This window comes from Scardinius erythrophthalmus (genome assembly GCF_964197995.2).
Source record: "Scardinius erythrophthalmus genome assembly, chromosome: 2".
In the NCBI taxonomy this organism is placed as follows: domain Eukaryota; kingdom Metazoa; phylum Chordata; class Actinopteri; order Cypriniformes; family Leuciscidae; genus Scardinius; species Scardinius erythrophthalmus.
The window spans coordinates 34232286-34255717 of NC_138222.1; the positions used below are offsets into that span (position 1 = coordinate 34232286).

The window sequence follows — 23432 nt, forward strand, 5'->3', positions numbered from 1 at the left end:
ATCTCACAATTCTTTATAACACGCAATTGCAACTTTATTTCAGGCAATTCTGACTTAATATCTCACAATTCTGACTTTTTAACACGCAATTGCGACTTTATTTCAGGCAATTCTGACTTTATATCTCGCAATTCTGAGAAAAAAATTCAGAATTGCCAGATGTAAACTCGAGATAAAAAGTCGCAATTATCTTTTAAAATGTTTTATTCTGTGGCGGAAACAAAGCTTCCATAGCTTACCTCCTGGCCTCTTCCTCCCATCCATCCTCCCTGACGCGTACCGTTACGGCCGGCCCAGCTATCAGTAGGCGCCGGCGGAGCCGCGGTAGCCTCCCTGAGAATACGTTTTGAAAAGACGGGCTATGACCCAACCATTTCTATAGGAGGGGAGGGGAGAACTCCCTCACATGGTACAACCCATGCTGAGTTGCGCGCTGTGGTGGCAGAATGCGGAACGTGTGTATCCTAATGTAACTAATGTGACATTGAAATGTAAAAAAAATAATAAAAAAAAATTCCTCGACCGGCCCAAAAGTGAAGCGGCCCACCGGGAATACTCCCGATTCTCCCGATTACCCACTCCGGGCCTGGATCCAATGATAATTTAGTGTGGGTGGGGCTTCCTGACACTACCATGTTTTTTTGTTTTGTTTTTAATTTGGCTAGCTTTGGCTATTGACAGATGAACTCAAACAACAAAACGGGAAATGGGAAGTGGAACCTTTTAAAACTTCATCAACTATACACAGTTAGATAGTTATGTATCCTGTAAATGTGCATTCTCCCCTAGAGTGATCTATTGTCTGCAAGGGCACAGAGTGAATTCTGGATGATACCCTTTAGCTGATGATTGGAGATACGTCTTAAAGAGATGACAGCTCTCACTTCATCTAAGGGCTGCAAAAGAGAGAAAGAGAGTGTGCTTATATGGCCAGTGCCCTGTTAAGAAAGCCTGTCAGAAGTCACGGGTACTCCAAAGAAGCATCATACTGCCGGAGCTGAAGTGACACAGTGACATAGAATTCCAGAGAGTGAAGAGACTGTGTGCATGTTTGTGTGAGCAGGCAAGGAGGGAGAGGGAGGGAGAGGGAGAGGGAGAGGGAGAGGGAGAGGGAGAGGGAGAGGGAGAGGGAGAGAGAGAGAGAGAGAGAGAGAGAGAGAGAGAGAGAGAGAGAGAGAGAGAGAGAGAGAGAGAGAGAGAGAGAGAGAGAGAGAGAGAGAGAGAGAGAGAGAGAGAGAGAGAGAGAGAGAGAGAGAGAGAGAGAGAGAGAGTTTTGCACCATGCACAAGAGGATAGAGAAATGCCACAGACATGCTTGGTATTCAGTCTTCATAATCAGTGTCTGTGCATCCAGTGACACGGATGAGAAATTGCTCCTTTCTTTTACGAGTCTCTCGATGCTGTCAGAAATTATCACAAATAATTGTACACACAGGAAATTAAGAAATATGACAAAAATGACAAATGAATGCATATTATGAGGAGGAGTAGATATTCAAGAGTGTCGAGGGAGGACTTAAGCAAACTCTGTGTGATTTACTAGGGCATTTAGTACACACAGGAACATTTCGCCTGGAACACAAAAAGAGAAGTGAGGAATATGAATGTTTGGGGTATTTAACGTTACGGTTGGCTGGGACACATTGCTATCTGTTTTAGAGGGTTTTTTTCATGTGTTTATAGCTTATTATTACTATGCATGCAGTCTGTCCCTTAGTGGCACATTTTAAATACCGTTTTATATTTGCACAAGAACAAGTCTGTTTTCCTTGTCGATAATATGCTAGGGAGTATTTTGTCTAAACTCCACTTTGCTTCTGGCTTGATGTTCATAGTAATTTGTTGTGATGACAGCATATCATTTTTCATTCCTTAAATATTGCAGCATTTTCATCATTCAAGGGCTTTCTGTACTCGCCATTGCAGGAGCAGTAGTAGAAAAAAGCCTCACTAGAGGAATACAGTAAATCAGAGACTTTTTATTATAAAACTTTCAGTGGAAGTATTAAATTTCACACTTACAGTGTGCTATTATACCGTCAGCTCCTCTCCAGACAACACTGTAGCCCAGGAACTATTTAGACATAGCAATAAATTACAAAAAAAATTGAATTCAGACATTGAAGAAAGACACGACTTATCATTTGTACAACATACATAATGTCAAAACAAGGCTAAACAATGTATTTTTCCATTTGTTTGTGATTAGGAACATGTTTATAGTCAAGTAAGGAAAAAATTAAACATATACTGTAAAAGAACAAGAGTTGATTTATGGAGATCCAGAAGTTATACAACTAAATGAAAGTACCCTTTAAAATGGTTCAGGCAACAACAAAAAAAGAAGAGGACAGAGCAACCTGCAGTGCAACATCTACTTTTAAAAGTGACCTTTTGCACTTATTAGTGTATGCAAATATCCCTTCCAGGGATTGGGGGAAGTGTTTGTAATGAAACGAGGACAGAATGAGTGCTGGTGCTATACCTCATGTGCCATCTGCTCCAATGTTTATTGTTAGAGCAGGACCGTCATTCCTGAATCCTGTTACTAAGCTTCTGTCAAGCTCAGAACAGTAGCCCAACAACTACATCACACAGAGAGATAGAAACAGAAAGAGATGAAGAGCACTAACAAAGTAAACTGAGATGAGGTCCCAAGTCCTGAGAGGCTTGGGTTTGTTAGCTGCTCCTCCTCCTCCTGAACATAACACTCACTCCTGCACACTAATTGGTCCCTCCAAAGTGACTGAGCGCAACCTTCTGTACTCTCTCTGACACTCGTCCGGGACGAGCTCAGTCCTCTCGTACGCCTTGTGGGAGACAGCACTGCATGGACTGCACACAAATTACACACACATACTGGCACTCATACATCCGCCAATGGACCCACTACATATTTCAGCAGAAGCACTGAACTTCATTAATGATAAATCTATCTTGTCTGCTTTAGTCTTCTGTGGCGATCAAACAGGATTGTGACTCAACCTTACAGGTCAGACCAGTTCAACAGAGGAAATTGAGCATGTTAATGTTTGTTCAAATCAGAAGCCTGTAGATGCTCTCTTGACTACAGGATTTTGACCAATGGAAAAGTTTAAGTTACTTTGTAAACATACAAGAGTAGAGGGGTTTTATACTGAAGTAAACATAATATTGTGATGTACGGTAAGTTGAATTCACTGAATCACAAACACAATTAACAATGGAATGAGAATGAGCACTTCACTTCTTATAGCACCAAAAACATTAATTCATTGATAAGCAGTCAAGCAGGCAGTATTAGGGCGTGGTCACATTTGCCATTGTTTTCGCAGGCAAAATCTAGTAGTTTCAATAGGAATTCATGCGATCGGGAATTCGGCGTGAGGGCAAACGATTTTCCCATGCAGATTTTGCAACAGGTCACATGGATTCAATGCGTTTACCAACAGAACGCTGCTTGTTTTTAATATGACAATGGATTTTTGCTGCAAAATTTTGTTGAAAATTCACTACTGTGACCACACCTTTAGACTAAATGATTACAGGCTAAGGAGTCGTTAGATGCAGACGTGAGAAAAATGTGAGATGCAGCGCGGACGAAGAGTAAAAACAAAACAAAACAAAAAAGCACACAGCAGAACATCTCAAAACAGCCTTTTATGGAATATGCTGCAACTAAAACCGAAAATATCTGAAAAGCAGAATCCTATTTTTTAAATGAAAATAATAATAATAAAATCACCCTAGCTATAGCTAAACTCTTCCCCCGACAAATGATTGTACTGTATACACACTCGATGCTAGCCCCACCCCTGGCTTTTTCTGATTGGTCCACTATTTTGAAATTGACGCTGATAAGTTCTGCTGTGCGTAAAACGTTGAACTTCTCTGAACTTGACACGTTGTCTTAAAAATTAAGCGCTAATGTGTGAGCCGAAAAAAAAAAAAAACAAGACGCGGAGTAACGCTTAAAGATCATCAAGTTACATAGAAAAACTATTAAAAAGCAGTGCAGTGGACGACAAAAACACTGTAGAGATGTAGTCTCACTTCTGACCAGATCTTCTGGTTATGGGTTCGACTGGAGCTCGAAGAGCAAACCCAAATAATAGAGTACTTCAGGTGTGCACATTAACCAGAGTAACTCCAATGCTCATTTGGTGCTCTTCAATGTAGCATATAGATTAACTGATGATGGAAGTCTCTTAATGGCTTTAACCAATGGTCACATCTCCAATCTTAAGAGAACAAACATAAAATTATTTACAAAATAAATGTTCGGCAGATTGGTTATTAAAGAACCACAATTCTAGTTTTGATGTACAGAGTTTCTCGAGTTCTTCGGATACCAAGCTCTCATTATCTCTCATCAGTCCAAGACCAGGTCCACTGGAATGCCTCTTTCTGTGCCACATCTCGCAAATGTCAACTTTGTCCGTAGTGGTCATCTTTATCGCAATGATTTACAGATCTCAAAGAGTCGTGAGGAGGCTTGTGGGATGTGAAGATCTTCTGATTTACTGTCTTTTGGCGGAGCAGGACTTGCAGCATTGTTGACCGTAGAATTTGTGATTACAAACACCATGCTGAGGCACCAGATGACACCAGCTGAAGAAGTCGATGCAAGGCTGGCCTTCTGTTAATGGGAAGACACATAATGACTATTATTTATTTTGAGCCTTAAAAACAACAGTGCGCACACAAGCACTCAGTGTTTTTGTAAGTACTGTTTACTCTGAATAGATACATTGTGGCAATGTTGCAAACCACTTGGAATTACTGCACCAGCATACTGATAAGGACCTGACCTGCTCTCTGAAGGCCCTCACTCAGTTATCCCATGAGAATAAACAATTATATACACACAAACACGCACGCACACACACACACACACACACACACACACACACACACACACACACACACACACACTTATGACTCTGTGGTATGTGCCATGTACTACCAGAGAAAGAGATGAAGATCTCTACATTCTAAATGTCATAATATTTAAACATAACAATTATGATTTGTTAATTTAAATGAAATTGTTTTATCACACAATGTATGTCAGTTTCGTATTGTTAAATAGTGGCGCACAATGTCATTTGACTTACTATGTGGTCTTAAATCAACAAGCAAAAAGCACATTGTTTTACCACTACATAATGAATAAATGTAAACACCAGTGATGTTTATCAAGCTTGATAATTGATTATGATACATATGTAATCAAGGCAACAATGACACTTAACACTATGGAAAATATACATGCATTTATGCAATTGGCAGATGCTTCATCCAAAGCAACGTAAAGTAAATTCATGGTATACATTTTATCAGTATATGTTTCCTGAGAATCCAACCCATGACATTACTAACATCACGCTCTGCCAGTTGAGCTACAGAACAAGATATGAGAGTTCATAACAAATTCAGAAGTATGTCCACTCAGGCATTGCAGGTACTGTTGAGTGAGATAACAGTTGAGCTAAAAGTTGGGGTGGTGTTCAAGGTGGCAACCGAAGGTGAGAACCTCCCTGTATGTTCTGTGGCTGCATCACATAAATGTCATGGAAATCAATTTCCTGGTTGTGTACTATTCTAAAACTGCAAGGAAGGAAGAGAACTAACAATGGGAGTAGATTAACTACTTTCACTTCACATTGTGTAAACAGTCTGGTCATGAGGCTGTTTCTATTTCAGTCTGCAGCACAAGCCCTATAGGCTCTTGTAAATTCTAAACATGCAATATATTTTGTATATGTAAATAAACAAATGTAATGTATTCCTGTGATGGCAAAGCTGACTTTTCAGCATCATTACTCCAGTCTTCAGTGTCACGTGATCCTTTAGAAATCATTCTAATATGCTGATTTTCTGCTCAAGAAACATTTCTTATTATTATCAATGTTGAAAAAATAATTTGTGGAAAACATGACATTTTTTTCAGGATTCTTTGATGAATAAAAACGTCCAGACTAATCTTTTGTAAAATTATAAATGTCTTTACTGTCAATTTTGATCAATTTAATGCATCCTTGCTGAATAAAAGTATTAGTTTCTTTAAAAAAGTCTTACTGATCCCAAACTTTTGAACGGTAGTGTGTACTGAAGTACAGATCTTTTGGATTTAAGTGCCTTCTAAATTAATACATTTACATTTAAAGGCTAACTAGCTTGTACCTTTAAGTGTGGGTGAGAGAGGTGGGACTGGACCAGGACAGAAGTGTGTATTGCAGGCCCGTGAGCTTATGGGTCTTTGATGAGGTAAACAGCCCACTGACGGACGCCCCTGTCTCAGACACTGAACGCTCCGTGTCTGCACCCCACCGCCACAGGACACTGTGCACTGAAAGACACATGAACAGGACAGGAAGCTTAGAAATCTGGCAGAATATTAACGGAACAGATCCCTGATTGGTTATAAAGAGCTAGTTGTGCATACCTGCAGCCAAGGGGAGGAATACCAGCCCAGAGTCACAGAAGTGCTGCCCCTATCTGGGCCAGGCTGAAGGAGCTGGGGCGGTGGGGGCTCTGGGCAGGGGCCATTATTACAAGCTTGCTTGAGGTCTGCTTGGGGCTTCCGTAGGTTCCTGCACCTCCTTGAAGGGAACTCAGTGTAGCCTCCATGGGAGTCTTTCTCTCCACAATGCAGCTCTCTTCTCCTTGCTCCTGCTCCACAGGAGGCCGAACACTGCGTAAAACATCCAGACAGATAATCAGATAATAAGGTATACACGTAAATACTCCTCTGACAACTCATGCCTCCATAGCAACGGTTAACAATGCTGCTACAGTCTGGAGAAGAGTGAGACACTTAAGTACAAATCCAGAAAGGAAAGTGCCACTTAGCTGTATGGAATCAAATGTGTGTTTTAAATATTCATGCACAGATGTGGCTCTAACCACTTGCACACATGATAGCGCGCATCCAAGGCTACATTCATCCGGATACATTTGAAAACAAATCTTTTTCTGTACGTTTTGGCCTTCTGTCCACACTGAGACAGCTTTTTGAAGACACCCTCCAAAGTGGATACATTTGAAAACGCTGTTTTCGGAGCGATTTAAAAACTATGATGCATTTTTAGTGACACAAAATGTGACGCATATTGTACATATGGATATCTATGGTCTTACATATATTTGCCAGCTATGTGCAATTCAATTCCACATTGTTACTAAAGATACATTTTATCTTCATATTACATACTTGCAAAGATGAAACTGCCAAAACATGAGGGATTGTGTTTTTAAGCCATAATGGCGCTTGAGTGTGACCTGGACACACCAGTAAGTGGTGGAATATTTGGTAACAGTAAATCTGTTTCAGTGTGGACAAGCAACTTTTGTAAACCGCTTGAAAATGCTAGTGAACAGAGAGCGTTTAAACGTCACGTTCTGATGTATCTGGTGACTATTTGCTCATGCTACATATGAACCGTTCAACGTAACCTTTGATATTCCTATGAGGGGCTTTACCTCTCCCCAGGCGGTAGTTATCCACTGCAGGCGCTCGTTCTTGGGGCAGCGGCTCAGCACACAGGTCTCTTGGGCTTTGGGCTTCAGGTGTAATTTACACATGCTGTCAGGCACCACCACAGCCCTGGCACCTGGATCAGTACTCCTGCAGAAAACACTGCGCTTTTTCAACCCTCGCCCACAGGTCTTAGAGCACTAGAGAGAATGAAAGAAAGAAAGATAAACAGAGAGAGAGAGTTACCCTCATGTGGTCTTTGAGTGATGTTAGTTTAAACATTGTAAAGGTCACAGTGGCATGCTGTTCACCTCAAACAAGAGTTGAAATGAACTCTTGAGACAGGCGGTGTGAACTCATTCTGACCTTTAGAAGGAATTTAGTCAATATCAACTACTACTGCAAAAACTTCTCAAAGATCTCAAACTGTTTATTCAAAACACGGATTCATGATTTAACATATTGAGTGAGATTCGACTGAAGAAAAAAAAGGTTAAAGAATTCAACATTGCTGATGACGAAATGAAAAAAGTGATGTGTTTCAACATTCTCTGTGGCTGGTGCGTGTGTAAATGGGAAGATCAAGTTCAGGGTACACAAATATATTATTGCAAATATACACACACAGGCAACAAAAAAAAAAAAACAAGAAAAGATATTACAAAATATACCGTGTTTAAAGTACTCATTTATCTAAAGAAACACTTCCAAGCATCACTAAAGTTTCAGAGAGGCGATTTGCATGGTCATTTCTTAAGTCCAGAATAGATTCTTAATGTGAGCAATGCAACAGTGAGAGGCATGTGCTACATGTGCAATAACAGCAGGGGGCAGTAGTGTTTCAGCACTGATGTGACATTGTTCAGGGCATCTCAAATCTTCACCTCATATTTGGGTCATTGCTGTTATGCAGTACTTTTTTTTAGCCCTTTTTTAAAAACTGAATACACTTGTGTTGCAATTTAGGTAAGTATTTCTATAAAAGGGTAGAGCAAAATTTCAGAGACATGTTCTGGTTAAGCTCAAACAACTAAACTTTATTCATTATAACTTGATTGTTTACACAAAGGCAAGAAAATGAACAGGATCAAATTAAAGAGCTAAAATTGCCCATTGTTAGCCTCATGGAAGGAATGAGAGTAAGATTACATGCGGTTTATTGTACATGAGACCAGAAGCTAATTTTAATATTTTTATATTTTTTTATAATATCATACTAACTTCTGTAACTTTTAATATCACAGAACATCACATACATCAATAATCTGTCAGGACCTGACTTTTGTTAGTTAGGGATTTTGAAATGTATTTGATCACAAATACAGTACAAACAGTAATATTGTGAAATACAGTGCAATGCATAAGTTAATACACCCATGCTAAAGTTGACTAAAAAGAGGAATAAAAAATCATATTTTGGAAATTGAACTTAATGCCTTAATTTAAAAAATTAGGAAAAATTCTAACTTTTAGGACACCAATTTTCTTTGTGAATGAATAATGTATCGTAAATAAATAAATGTTCTTCCTTAAAATACATGGTGCATCATTTTTCCTAATTTTTTTAATTAAGGCATTAAGTTCAATTTCCAAAATATGATTTTGTATTCCTCTTTTTAGTCAACTTTAGCATGGGTGTATTAACTTATGCATTGCACTGTATTTAAAATAGTTTTTTTCTATTTTAATATATTTTCAAATGTAATTTATTCCTGTGATGGCAAAGCTAAATTTCCAGCATCATTACTCCAGTCTTCAGTGTCACATGATCCTTCAGAAATCATTCTGATAGTCTGATTTGGTGCTCAAGAAACATTTCTTATTATTATCAATGTTGAAAGCTAGAGCTTGAGAGGTTGAGCTGCTTGATAAATCGTTTTTCTTTTTTCTTTTTTTCAGGGTTCTTTGATGAATAGACAGTTCAAAAGGACAGTATTTTTTAGAAATAGTAAACACATTTACTGTATAATGTTACAAAAGTTTCTGATTATGTCACTTCTGATCAATTTAATGCATCCCTGCTCAATAAAACGATTCATTTGTTTTTTTTTTTTGTTTTTTGTTTTTTTTATCTATCTGTCCCCAAACTTTTGAACAGTACACTTAAAGTAAACATTTATTTGTTTATTTTGCTTGGAAAATGTATTAAAATGTTACTTTAGTTTACTTTTTACTTTAGTTGTGCACCCCACGATGACATCCTGTTATGTAGGTTGCATGTGCATGTACACATACCTGTGACCAGGAGCCAGTGCTCCACTCTGGAGGACATGCCTGTGTGTTGCAGGGCTGCAGTTGAGCCGGAGCCATTACTGGACATAAGGAGTGAGCCGTCACCTCCTCACGCTGGTATGTCACCTTCCTCATGCAACGGATGTTTCGTGTCTGCTGCCCGCCTCCACATGTTCTACTGCACACTCCCCATTTGCCTGTCATCCAACTGTCAAGACAAACAAATTGACCTTCAGATGCGAGCCTTATGTTTGAACATTTCAGCATATTTTAACATGGAATACACTTTACATCCACATGGCACAGGTACTTGACACACTTACACACACAAGGGCTTCATTAATGATCATCACATTAGGTAGATTTTGTTTAGATTATGATCTGATTACTCTGTAAACGACATGATGGAAAGACAAATAAAAAACCACATACATCTGTCTGCACCCACCCTCTCCCTGTGGGCTCACATGGGCATATACACCACACACGCATTTACATTTCCAGCTTAAGAGTTTAAACGTTATCAATGGATGCACACATCCTGAGTTCATAAATATGATTTCTAATTCTGAAATTTTCACATGACAAAATATTTCAAAACACAGATCTGGAAAGTAAATGAGACATTCCAAGGTTCTGTAATAGATTAATCTGTTTCGTTGCAGCAATATGATGAACAAAAGCTGGAATGAATCATGGCTTCTTTCTGAATACTCAATATGTCAAATTTTGTGCTTTTGGGCACTATTTGTGGTGATGCAATAGTGCCCTCCTCTGGCTAATCATTCAATAAAAAAAGAAAAAAATGTGCAAGTCACATTGCGAATGCACTTTTTTTGCAAAACACGGAAAATGAATAACTAAAGCATAAAGAATTGACCGAATATTGTATTTCAGTAATGTACTCAAAGTTATTTCAGCTCAGGTTTTCACAACAAGGACATTGTTAACGTTTGTTAACGTTTTTGATAAATGCTGACACAGCTTGAAGCATCACAGCGTCTTCAGTGTCACATGATCCTAATCATTCTAATATGCTGATTTGCTGCTCAAGAAACATTTCTCATTATTAACAATTTTGAAAACAGTTCTGCTGATGAGGAAACTGATACTTTTTTTCAGGATTTGGGGATAAATAGAAAGATCAAAAGAACAGCATTTATTTGAAATAGAAATCTTTTGTAAAATTTGAGGTGCCTTTACTGTCACTTTTGTTCAATTTAATGCATCCTTGCTGAACAAAAGTATTCATTTCTTCCAAAAAAAAAATTGTAAAATGTGTATATTTCATTTTGCACTTTTCCATCTAATAAAATGTTATTTTTGTGAACTGAAATTCTCTTAAAGGATATGACATGACAAAATACTGGCTAAATTCAAAGGGTAGTTATATCTAAAAGACTAAATCAAAACTGATGCCACAGCAGCTCTCTTCCAGTGCTCAGATTGCAACTCTGTCCTTGCTTCTCTTGGCTGTGGATGAAAAGAGGCTTTTAAAATAGAGCTGGGCAGGCCAGGGAGAGATTAGAGCAAATGACAGCCATGACAAGAGCCGTGGCCACAACACCGGACAGACGCCCCGGGTCGAGTTCTTAGAAGACCCGGTTCCACCCAACCACTCACACAGACCTGAGCCACGGAGCTGAGAAAAATCCTTTAATTTTCTCTCCAGCCATCTGACAAATTGGAGGGAGATGGTTAAACTGCTATTTTAATTGAGGGAAGAAACACGATCCACAGCACAATATGCCTTTTCACTCCCCCTCGTGCTCTCCTCGCCACATAAATGACAATGTGTCATTGGTCAAAGAGCTGACATGCCGTGCCTCACTGCAAACCGCTGCTGGCTCTTGTTTTAATTTTGTATTTCTGGAATCTTTCAATAACTTGCATATTTCAAGCCATACAATTAAAGGAGACATATCTTTGGGGACAATACTGTGGACTGATTCACATTTCCGGATACAGTCTGATTTTGCTGGCATTTTCTCCATGTCTGCCCAAAACGATGCACCCATAATTCATACTTATTCAAAATCACTTTTTAGCATTCTCGGTGGAATGCTTTTGGTTTGGAAGCATTTGTCAGTTTAAGAGCTCTAAGAGAACCATGTATTTTCCTAAACCCACGCGACTTTGTGAATTCCTTTGCTAAAAATATCATTTTAAACAAACCAAAGCTTGTGCATTAAAAACTTTAGGTATGTTTAGTTGTATTATATAGGAATTTGTCTTTACTGTTATTCATTACAGTAGTCTTTGTTTTTTGTTTTTTTTTGTGATCATGTGTAATTTAAATTATTCAACCCCTATTGCAAAGCAGGTTTATTGGCAAAATTTATAGACTTTCAGTTGTTTGCAATGAACAAATCAAACAAAAAGCTCAACACAAATGTTTCAAGTGGTTTTCCCAAATTCAACTGAAAATGCAACTTTTAATTACTTCTGCAATCTCAAAATTATTCAACCCCTTCATGGCAAGCATCTTTAGTATTTAGTAGAACACTATTTTGCTGTTATGACCTGCTGCAAACGAGATGTATAACCAGACACCAGCTTCTGACAGTGTTTCTGAAGAATCTTAGCCCATTCCTCATGAGCAATGACCTCCAGTTCAGTAATATTCTTGCATGCTGCAACCGCCCTCTTCAAATCCCAGAGATTTTCTATAGGGTTCAAGTCAGGTGACTGTGATGGCCAATGTAGAATATTCCAGGACTTCTTCTGCAACCAAGTTTGAGGTATGCTTGGGATCATTGTCCTGTTGGAAGGTCCAATGTCACCCAAGCTTCAGCTTCCTCACTGATGGCATGACGTTTTCTCCTGATACTTCAATGAATCCATCTTGCCTTCCACACGCTGCAGGTTTCCAGTGCCAGAGGATGCAAAGCAGCCCCAGAGCATCACCACCATGCTTAACTTTTCAGCATATGCTTCATCCTTTCAGACATACCGCTGATCCGTAGGGCCAAAAAGTTCCAGTTTTGTTTTATCGCTCCACAGAACAGAATCCCAAAACTTCTGTGGCTTATTTATATGATTTTGAGCACTTTTCTTGTGCTTTTGGGCTAGTAGTGGTGTACATCTTGGAGTTCTGGCATGGAAAAAGCATGTGCTTAGTAACAGTATCAAATAGTGCTTAGACTAGTGTTGACACCAAGTCTTGCTGTATGTCTTTTGCAGTCACTCAATGTTTTTTCTGAACCTGCTCAGAAATCTGGTTGCAGCCGTTGATAGCTCCCTTTTTCTGCCCGATCCAGGTAGTGTAACCACTGTTCCTTTAACTTTGAACTTGCGAACTATGCTTCCAACGGTGTCTGTAGAAACATTTAGTGCCTTCGCTATCTTTTTGTATCCTGTTCCTTGTTTGTGTAGGGTGATGATATCTTCTCTTAACATTTTTGACCATTCTTTTGACTTAGACATATTTCTAACATGCAGTCAAATGTGACACTTAAAAAACTTAGCCAGTTTATGTATTTCATGTGTTCTACTGTAGCTCAAGCAAACCTGGTGCAACTAATGAAGCCCTTTATTAGTTGCATCAGGTGTGCTTGAGATGACACCTGTTTTGCAGATTTGTGCTGTTGCGAGGGATTCTATTAAGGGGGTTGAATAATTTTGAGACTGCAGAAGTCATTAAAAGTTGCGTTTGAATCTTTTGTATCAATGTAAAGGCTTGAAGAGTGTCAGTTGAAGACAAAAGCAAACTTATAATCATGCAACACGGCTAAGAATCTAAAAGAAAAGCACTGCAAAAGTCTTTAAGGCATGTGCATTAATCTTTTCATGACATTTTAGGGAACAAATGAAGCTGGCCGCTTCTGGGCCCGGCCAATGTTTGAAGTCACCGTGCTCCTCGCTTCACAGAAGCAGCAAGGCAGCGTTTGCAGCTGGGAGTACGTTGTCAGACTGAGTCCTATAGGCCATAGTCTGGAGATTAGCGCTCCATTCCTGGTCGGCTAGATTCGCTCAATCCCCACAGGGATGCCGCCTCTCTTGCTCCATAATAAAACATGGGCAGACCTGTCAACACTGAAGATATTTGCTGGAAAGATAAGCAGAAGCTTCTGTCTTTTTCTCCTGTTTTGAATGCATGCCAATACTTTTTCTGGAAGTGTTTCCAAAGGTCTATTTATTTTCCCTTTCCTGCACCCTGTTTTTAGTTTTCCTCTTTTCGGCGGTCATAAATCAAAGTACATAATGCCTCAAACAAATAATGTTTCAGGAGTCTAAAGTCGATATCCTAAGGCTTGTGATGTCATTCAGAATGGAGTGAAACAGACTCTGCTCGGCATACAGTGGGGGAGGTCATTAGTAACTGTGGGATTTAGGACCTGTCTGTCTGAACAATAAACATCCTTACAGTATGACCTAGACGCAGTGAAAAACAAATCCATCTTGAATAGTGGGAATCTTATGAAGAGAAAAGAAAAAGCATAAGGCCATTTAAGATTTCACATAATACCCCATTGTACCTTCATTTAAAAAGCTCTTAAATGTATGAAAATTAAAATTCTGATATCAATTACTCACCTTCATGTTGTTCCAAACCTGTATGACTTTATTTCTTCTGCAGAACACAAAATAAGATATTTTATATGAAAGTAAATGTGGTCCAAAACAAGATTAGACCTGACTTTCATTGTACGGACAAAAAATAAAATAATTCAGAGACATTTTCAAAATATCTTCTTTTGCGTTCTACACAAGAAAAAAGTAATACAGGTTTAAAAACAGCACGAGGGAGAGTAAATAAAGACAGGATTTTCATAGTTGGAGAAACTCTCCCTTATCCCTGTAACTAACTCATTGTGTGACCCACAGAAGGGTGATGTCATTAAGGTGTCGCCAACTGAAGGAGTCTGGGATCACTGGTAATCTCTACCGGTAATCAAAGTACCTCTGCTCACCAAGTTAAAGTGTCATTGGGTTACAGACATTGGTGGTGAGTGATGGGAACCCGTGCAGTCTGTTTCCACATATCCAGCACCGCCGCAGACACGCTGCTCTCCCGTCAACCCTACCGTTGTTTTCAATTACACTGTTATTGGACTATTTGTCAGGCTTTGAATGGGACAAGCCAAATCGGTTAGAGCTTGTTGCTGTAAGGAAACAATCATATGGTCTTGATTTCCCCTTTTAGCATCGCCTCGCCATAGCCTGCACATTATAATAGGTCGCAGCCAACATTTCACACGATGTAAGGCCAGAGAGAAAGAGAGAGTGAGAAGGATGGAGGGAGGAAGGAAAGCCAGGAGGAGTGATTTGTTATCTGAGTGCCAAAATGGTGTGTCAATGCCTTTCACTCTTGCAAGTGAAGGATGCTGGGTATGTAGATGCCTCTGTAAGGCAAGAGATCAGTAAATCAAGTCGAGTTGAGTGTTGCTCTTTTGAGAATGGTAGCAGGAATCTCAAAAGGAAGATAGACCGGCAGATTGACTTTAGCTTTAAGAAACCCAGAGAAAGGCTGTTTTGAGCAGATCCTTTCATAGTCTCCAGAGCCCAGAGAAGATTTCTGACACCTATAGACTGCGAATGTTTTCCCAGGGTCCCTAGTGAGACAGTCCCCGCTTTTCTTTCTCTTTTTTCCATGTAAAAAGATCTTTAAACATGTCTTTTCTTAAGTGACTTTTTTTCCATTTATCCTCCTCCTTTCCAAATATAACATTATCCTTTTCACTCATAACTCTCATTGTAAATATAATGGGAGTCTTCGATAAATATGATGTATAAATAATACACCAATTCTTGGAATATTTGAGAAGTAATTCACCGTAGTCAACAAAAAGACAAGATAGAACGAGAGACTAGAATTTGTGTGTATATGCCTTATTGAAAAAGCTGGTTTGCGTATGTGTGTATGTGGGCTTGTGTTTGTATAATTTAAGAGGTGCGTGTGTGGCAGGCTGTGGCTTGGAGCTGGAGTTTGGACAGTGAGGGAACAGTCAGTCCCTGTCTGGAGGCTATGTTAATCCTGTTTTCTTTAAGGAATAAAACAGAGAGGAGAACCCGAGAGAGAACGTGACTTTTCAGAGCTTTAAATTGGGTTCAAGCTGAAGCTACAGTACCAGAGCTGATTTCAGACAGACATACCAGGGCACCGTGCCCATCAATAATGATTGAGAGCATGGTTGGACACCACTGAGAATTGAACTAAGAATGCTTTTAAAATTTGAATGGAGGTAGCAAACATGGTGTAGAATTTCAATTTAATTAAAATAACTCAACTTTAAAAAAAAAAAACTTATTTGAGATTAAATTAAAATTCCCCCATCTTTTTTTTAATGCAGGTAATTGATCTTATTCTAAACGATTAATCCATGCATTTTATTTTTTTTATTTTGTTTTTGGACTTCATCACTTTTAATCAAAATGTCAAAACTCGATCTTCCGATCTTCCAGTGAAAAAAAAAAAAACAGACTTCTCTATGGTGACGGCCGGACTTTTCCAATCATTTTGTCTGCTTAAACTCCTGCTCTTTCCTTACAATCGACTGCAAGCTCGCATTCAGATCTGTCTCAATACAATCAACAACCGATTCCCCAAGTCCCCACCCTACATTTTAGTCAATGTCAAAATACAGAAAAAAATCTCTGTAATTCCATTACATCCCCTAGTGAAAAAAACGTCTCGGGTTACAACTGTAACCCTTGTTCCCTGAAAAGGGAACAAGACACTGCGTCAATATGACACTTTGGGGAACGCCCTTAGCGTAACGCATTTGAAGTATGAATGAAACTAATCCAATCCTGATTGGTGCTGCGTCATGATGTAACATGTGACGGCATACACGGAAGCTACAAAGGGACAAAGGGACGGTGTGCCACCACACCGGCACACAACAGAGTTAGCTTCTGCGATGAAGCAAGTCACTCCCAGACAAGGGAAGGTCTGGCGGAGGGATGCAGTGTCTCGTTCCCTTCTCAGGGAACAAGGGTTACAGTCGTAACCTGAGACGTTCCATTTCAAGGGAACTCGAACTGCGTTGATACGACACTTTGGGGAATGAGTACACACTATGCCACAACAAGCCCTGCCTGTCCCAGTTTGAAGCTGTGCACAGGCACACTTAGGACGAGAGCACTAGAGATCCTGGCGTAGAAGGAATGTCCAGGCTATAAAATCTGCTAAAAGTATGAGGGGTGGCCCATCCTGCTGCATCACACACTTCTTGGATCGGTGCCCCTGAAAGGAGGGCTCTAGAGCAGGGGTCCCCAACCCCCGGGCTGCGGACCGGTACCAGTCCGTGGGACATTTGGTACCGGGCCGCACAGAAAGAATAAATAACTTAACGTATATTCCGGACAATAAGTCGCTCCGGAGTATAAGTCGCATTAGTCAAAAAATGCGTCATGAAGAAGAAAAAACATATATAGCCTAAGTCGCACTGGACTATAAGTCGCATTTATTTAGAAATTTATTTCACAAAAAAAAATAAAAAATGTTACAGACGGGACAGTTCTCCGTTACGGATGTGAGCGCTCTGAAAGTGGCACTAAAAGACTGCTTTAAAACTTTCACAGAGACCTCAAACAGAAAGCACAAAGCCTGTCTTTAAATTTAATTTCGTTTCGTATTAATTGTATCTTAATTTTAATCAAAGTTTCATCAACCAATTACCTGGATTTAATAAATAAGAAGTAAATATTAGAAAATAGATAATCACAACACGGAGGCGCCGGCGCGTGAACTGGAGCTCGTCTCAAAAAATAACCGAAACTCAGTGATAAGGTAGCCTACTTACCTCACAGACCTGAGACATATATAGAAAGCTTGAAACTTTTAAACAGAACAATTCAAAACAAAAGAAAATCATTAATTTTGCCGGTTCTTTGTGACAGCTTTTAGGTGCTTTATTGGCAGCGCCACCCTTACATGTTACATGAACGCATCAGCACCGCATCAGCACCGAAAACATGTAGATTTTTTCTTTTGGGGGGCATTTTGTTTGTGTTCAGGCTTTCGCAATTGTCTTTAGGCGCGATGTTACAAGGACGCTGCTAATAAAGTTGCGAGTAGGCCTACATATTTGGATTCACGTTTATTATTATATTTAAAAAATACCCCAGTTTTTATGCCAGTCGTATCATTTTATTTTGTTGTATTTATCCGCCACACCTTAAAGGCCGGTCCGTGAAAATATTGTCTGATATTAAACCAGTCCATGGCGCAAAAAAGGTTGGGGACCGCTGTTCTAGAGGACGCCATGCGTCTGGTTGAATGAGCCCTCACAGCCAAAGATGAAGGCAAACTGCGCACCTGATAAGACATAGATATTGCCTGAACGATCCAGTTGCTGATGGTCTGTTTAGATGCGTGAAGCCCCTTCTTGGGCGACCCGAAACACACCAGCAACTGGTCTGACTTCCGCCATGAAGAGGACCTCTGAATATATATCTTGAGAGCTCTGACAGGGCAGAGAAAATGAAGTCTCTCTTCATCCGGCGTCACGTGAGGCATCCGTGCCACATTAGAAGGTAATTTAGGCACATAGCCAGGCCTGGTATACAAGATAGCCTTAATGTCGGCTGGAGAAAACTCCAGGCACCCATGAGATATTGAGAGCGCCTGAAGGTCTCCTACTCTCCTCAGAGAAGTAATGGCTAGTAAAAAAGCTACCTTGTTCTTGACCTCAGCCAACTCCAGAGGTTCGAAGGGGGCCTTGATCAGCCCTTCGAGAAGCACTGCCAGGTCCATGTCGGAACCCTGGTACGAGCCGCAGGTCTCACCCTCCAAGCCCCATGGAAAAAAACCTATGACCAGCTGATGTCTCCCCAGAGGCCCATCACCCAGAGGAGCATGGAAAGCCGCAATGGCAGCTACGTACACTACGTACAGCTACGAGTGTGGACGGGGTAAGACTAGCCGAGAAGCGATCTTGGAGGAACTCCAGCACTGAAGCCACCGGGCAGTTAACTGGGTCCATCTCACGCTCTCTACACCAAGTGGAAACACATTCCACTTTAGGACGTACAATCTCCTTGTGGAAGGAGCTCTGGAACTGAGTATGGTCTGACCCACTCCAGCCAACAGGCCAGCCTCTAGGGACTGAGCCCCCTCAGGGGCCAGGCCCAAAGTTTCCACAGGTCTGGTCGAGGATGAATATTGAGCCCCCAGAATGTGGAAGCAGATCCCTCCTCAGATCTGCCAAGGCTGGCCTGCCAGGAGTGCTATGTACGGGGACTACTAGAACTGAGCTACTAGGCTGATCCCGTCTCGACGGACCCTCTCCAGAACTCCCGGGAACAGAGCGCTCTCTGATTCTGGTCCCCTGGGATGTGCATTGCTCTGAGAGATAACAGTTTCTCCTGGGACTACAGGAGGATCTGATGCGACAATCTGGATAGAGGGTGCGTTCTCAGAACCCCCTGATGAATCAAGTAGCAGACCACCGACACATTGTCTGCGTATTGACACCTGAGGTCTGTGAGGAAGCTCCTCAGAGCCCTGCCATCCATGACCGCACCCCAGCCCGTGAGGGAGGCGTCTGTTGAAACGGCTTTCTGGCGACATGATGCTCCCAGCACAAGGCCTTGGGACAGAAACCAAGCTTTTTTCCACATAGATAGGGAATGAAGCCATCTGCACATAACCCTGATCATGCGGAATGGGTTCCCCCTCGGGGAAAACCCCTTGGTTTTCAACCATCACTTCACTGCTAGGCCCTCATGTGCAGCAGGCCGAATGGAATGACATTGGACGCTGCTACCATGAGCCATAACACTCTCTGAAAATGTTTTCCAGTGATAGCTTGGCCAGCTTTATTTGTTTTCCAGCTTTATTCTGGTCACCGTGGCCAGGATGGACTCGATTTGTGCAGGAGACAATTGTCTCTGCATCATGACCGAGTCCCACACCACTCTCAGGAACGTGGTTTTCTGGACTGGTGCCAACACGCTTTTTTTCGTGTTGAGTCTCAACCCCAGGCTCTGGATGTGGGCAAGGACGACATCTCAATGCCGAACTGCCAGCTGTGCCATAATAAGCCAGTTGTCAATATAATTTGGCACCCTGATACCCTGAAGCCTCAGAGGAGCTAGAGCTGCATCCATGCATTTGATAAATGTGCGAGGGGAGAGAGCTAGGCCGAACGGAAGAACCCAATATTGGAATGCTTCGCCCCCGAAAGCGAACCTCAGGAACTTCCTGTGAGATGGAAGGACGGATATGTGTAAGTATGCGTCTCTTAGATCTATCGTGACAAACCAATCCTCAGATTTGATCTGACTCACGATGATGGGAATAGTGTGCATCTTGAACCTGAATCTCCTCAGAGACCAATTCAAGTGCCTTAGATCTAAAATTGGTGCAACCCCCTGTCCTTCTTGGGAACTATGAAGTAGCGGCTGTAGAACCCAGACTCCCTCTCCGGAGGAGGAACACGCTCTATGGCCTCCTTTACCAGCAGGGAGTTTACTTCCTGTTCCAATTCCCGACCATGCACTGGGTCGACTGCAGTCCACACCACCTCACTGAATTTTGGTGGGCAGAATCAAACTGCAGCCTGTAACCCTTCTCTATTGTGCGCAGGACCCAAGGAGAAATATTTGGCAGGTCTTGCCATGCTTTGAAATATTCTACTAAGGGAACCAGCCTCTCGAGACTGATTTTGGGTATTATTCGAGATTTGTTCTCAATCCCCTGAAGCGGCTCTCCGGCAGGGTTTGGTCGAAACGATTCTCGATGTGCGGATGCGAGCGCTGCCTGGCCGCAATGAACACAGCCAGCACCCTCAGGAGTGCTATCTAATGAACTGAAAGATAGCCAAATCTCAAGCAAGTATGGCACAGGGAAGCCAGACAAAACACACACACACACACACACACAGAGAGAGAGAGAGAGAGAGAGAGAGAGAGAGAGAGAGAGAGAGAGAGAGAGAGAGAGAGAGAGAGAGAGAGAGAGAGACTCTTACTAGGCAGGGCAGGGCTGTGTGTTACACAGGTGAGAGCCAACCACAGGTCTGGTCTGAGGGTTGCAGAGCGAAGAGTTGACTTGCGTGTGTTGATCTTGCAGACAAAGGGCTTTCGTCGAGACCCGACCTGAGAGAGAGTTAGAAACAGATGGGATGGCGGATGAGTACAAACACTTTGCATCTACTCTCTTTGGATATGTTGTAGAGATCCATCTCAGATAAACGAATGCATCATCAGATCAAACTTTTTGAAAAGTAAAGCTTGGAGCACACTGTCCATGAATGGTCTTTCTGGGGATTATGGGAGCTCAGGATGAATGGCAGTACTGTAGTGTGGCTTCTGTTGAGGCAAACAAAGCTGGGCCTCTGTCAGTGTGAGAGGCCAGGAGGGGCTGCCCAGAGGTCTGCTCTAAAGAAAAGCATGAATGAAACTGTGTGAGAGCACAGATAGAGATCTGTGCTCTGGGCATGTCATAGTGCTGTCTGTCTGCCACCAACACTCAGAGAAAACTGACTGTGAATGGACGAGCCACTACCACAGAGATGAGCCAATGAGATTGTGAGGTCTGAAGGGAAGGAGGGGCACACTTTTGTCTTTCTGTCCTGCTCACAAAGGTGCATTTGATGGACCTGGACAAAAACACTCATAAACTTCCTTTCTCAACAACACACAAGCACAAAAACTCTCCACTCTCTCACACTTGTATCTTAAAAACAAACATGTACAGTACATTTGGCACCGACTCACCCCCAGCACAAGGCGCTGAGCAGTCAGAGCGCACCACAGACCAAGTGTAGTTGTGCTTCTTCTCTGGATGGGGAAAAGTATACTCCCATGATACACCAGGATTTTTACCCTGAAGAAGAATCTGTGGAGGAGAGATGATCATAGGTCAGTTATAATCAAGTGACAGGTTTCTGTCCATCCAAGTACACACTACTGTTCACTGATTTCAGTCATTTTCATAACATTTTCAAACACTTAAATTATTGCTTCAGTCAAACTGAAATTTAACTTGTTTCTGAATGTCTTGTCAATGTCTTCTCCAGCAAGGGAGAAGGTGCCAGAGTGTCTGGTGCTGTTTTGAGGCTATAGCTCCATTGGGACTGAGAGACGACACCACAGTGTTCCTAGTGATGCTACACTGGAGGGATGTTTAAATTAGATTGTCTATGTGATTGAAATGAAGCTTGTCAGCTTGGAAAACGGCACAAGTGGACCAAACTGTGGGTTGGGTGAATCTGAATATTTTCATATAGTGGTGTACAATGAGACTTAACTTCCCACAAAGATTTACATCAATGTTTATGTTTCATTAGGCCTGTATGCTATAGTTTTGGTGGCTGTTCCTGGAGAAGATCTTACAGTCATTCATGTGAGACTAGACCACAGAGGAAGTTCAGCAGGTTTCTCACTAAATATGTGCCCAGGGCCAGTGAGGACGGCCTGAGGATAACTCTAATGGAGTGGAAAAGTCCTCAGACAAGAAGAGGAGGTTTTTTTTTCTTTTTTTTTTTTTTTACTTAGGCTTTGCCACATGGGGATTTTCCTCAGACTATTTGTAATAAAAAAAATGCAATGACACTAAATTCACTGGAACTGGTAAACCACCAAATTATATGTAGAAAGTACAAACAAAGCAGCTAAACAAGGATCGAATACTAAGGGTCACTGCACTCACTGAAGAGTTACAGCAGTGTTTACACAAGCCAACAGTAATTGCAAGGCAGCCCAAATTTCTCGTAAGTAAGAGTGAAAACTGAAGTAGTGGATTAGGCAGATGCCACCCAACCTCTAATTACTATGGATTTGCCCTCAGTGAGTTAATGTTTTGAACAGGAAGAGTGTGGCAGGCTGCTGCTGATGTGGGAAGATTATCTTTAAGTCAGTCACAATAAACACGATAAATACTCTTCACCCAGCCGCAGTGCTCTGCCAGATTAACAGGTTAGCTAAAACCATCCAATTTCTTTACAAGCCAAAATTGGGTTCAGTTTAGTGTTGTGACTATATGTTTTATATTAAGGATGGAGAGGCATGAGTTTGTGTGCATTCATGTTTTTAGTTCAATGAGATGCAAGAGACCTGTAGTAGAGGGGCAAAGAGTCTCTCAACTGAACATCAGAAGGTATTGTGTGAATCAAACAAAGGTGGTGTTTGAAGGATAGATGATTTCCAGAGGAAGTAAAACAAGTATATTGAAAGACAGTGGCAAGTTAGCAAACTTTTTGGCTCACTTTCTTTCCGAGCATCCACGCTGAATCTATTGCCCTGGAAGTGATCCATGAGGCCATGCACGCTAGCCTTTTCAAGGCAGGTCCAGATTTACAGTTGGCACTGAACACATAACAGCTATTCCAGAATCAGGCTCAGGAGGAGGTCTCTGATCCATCTGTGATCCGGCTAGCCATCTGACTATGGATACAACACATGGAGAAACTCTACCTCTTCTGATCCAGGGTCAAGACCTACATGAGTCCATTGCACCATGTCTGTGCTCTGATATAGGAAGTCTAGAGTTTCAGTCTTAACATATGCAACATGAATCACAATTCTGATTATCAACTCAACATGCAAACATCATTCCCTATCCAAATATTGCTTCCTTGTGTCTTATATTGTCTTATGTTGCAATAAAAGCTTAATTGCATGCTTCTGTCCCCATTCTCGCACTAGACATCCCCTTACTATCTTTCACCCTAGTCATTCTAAATAATGACGGAAAATCTGGGGCAATTACTGAACTCTGTTGAACAGGACCACTAGGACTGGTTCATTATCAAGCACTCCCAGTATAGGGTTACTACACAAAAATCCATCTGTA

General features: G+C 41.3%; 1 protein-coding gene across 1 annotated transcript in view; it reads right to left on the bottom strand.

Moving 5' to 3' along the window:
- Window positions 1-1960: 1960 nt before the first annotated feature.
- adamts18 (ADAM metallopeptidase with thrombospondin type 1 motif, 18) overlaps window positions 1961-23432 on the bottom strand; it is a gene marked incomplete at its 5' end in the record, with an annotated part of 84647 nt that continues 63175 nt past the window's right edge. Inside the window, 7 exons of the mRNA XM_081389602.1 lie at window positions 1961-4618; window positions 6166-6331; window positions 6428-6676; window positions 7465-7659; window positions 9695-9899; window positions 20608-20734; window positions 21356-21476. Coding sequence (XP_081245728.1) covers window positions 4500-4618; window positions 6166-6331; window positions 6428-6676; window positions 7465-7659; window positions 9695-9899; window positions 20608-20734; window positions 21356-21476 — 1182 coding nt within the window. The 3' untranslated portion in view covers window positions 1961-4499. The remainder of the gene's footprint in view (window positions 4619-6165; window positions 6332-6427; window positions 6677-7464; window positions 7660-9694; window positions 9900-20607; window positions 20735-21355; window positions 21477-23432) is intronic.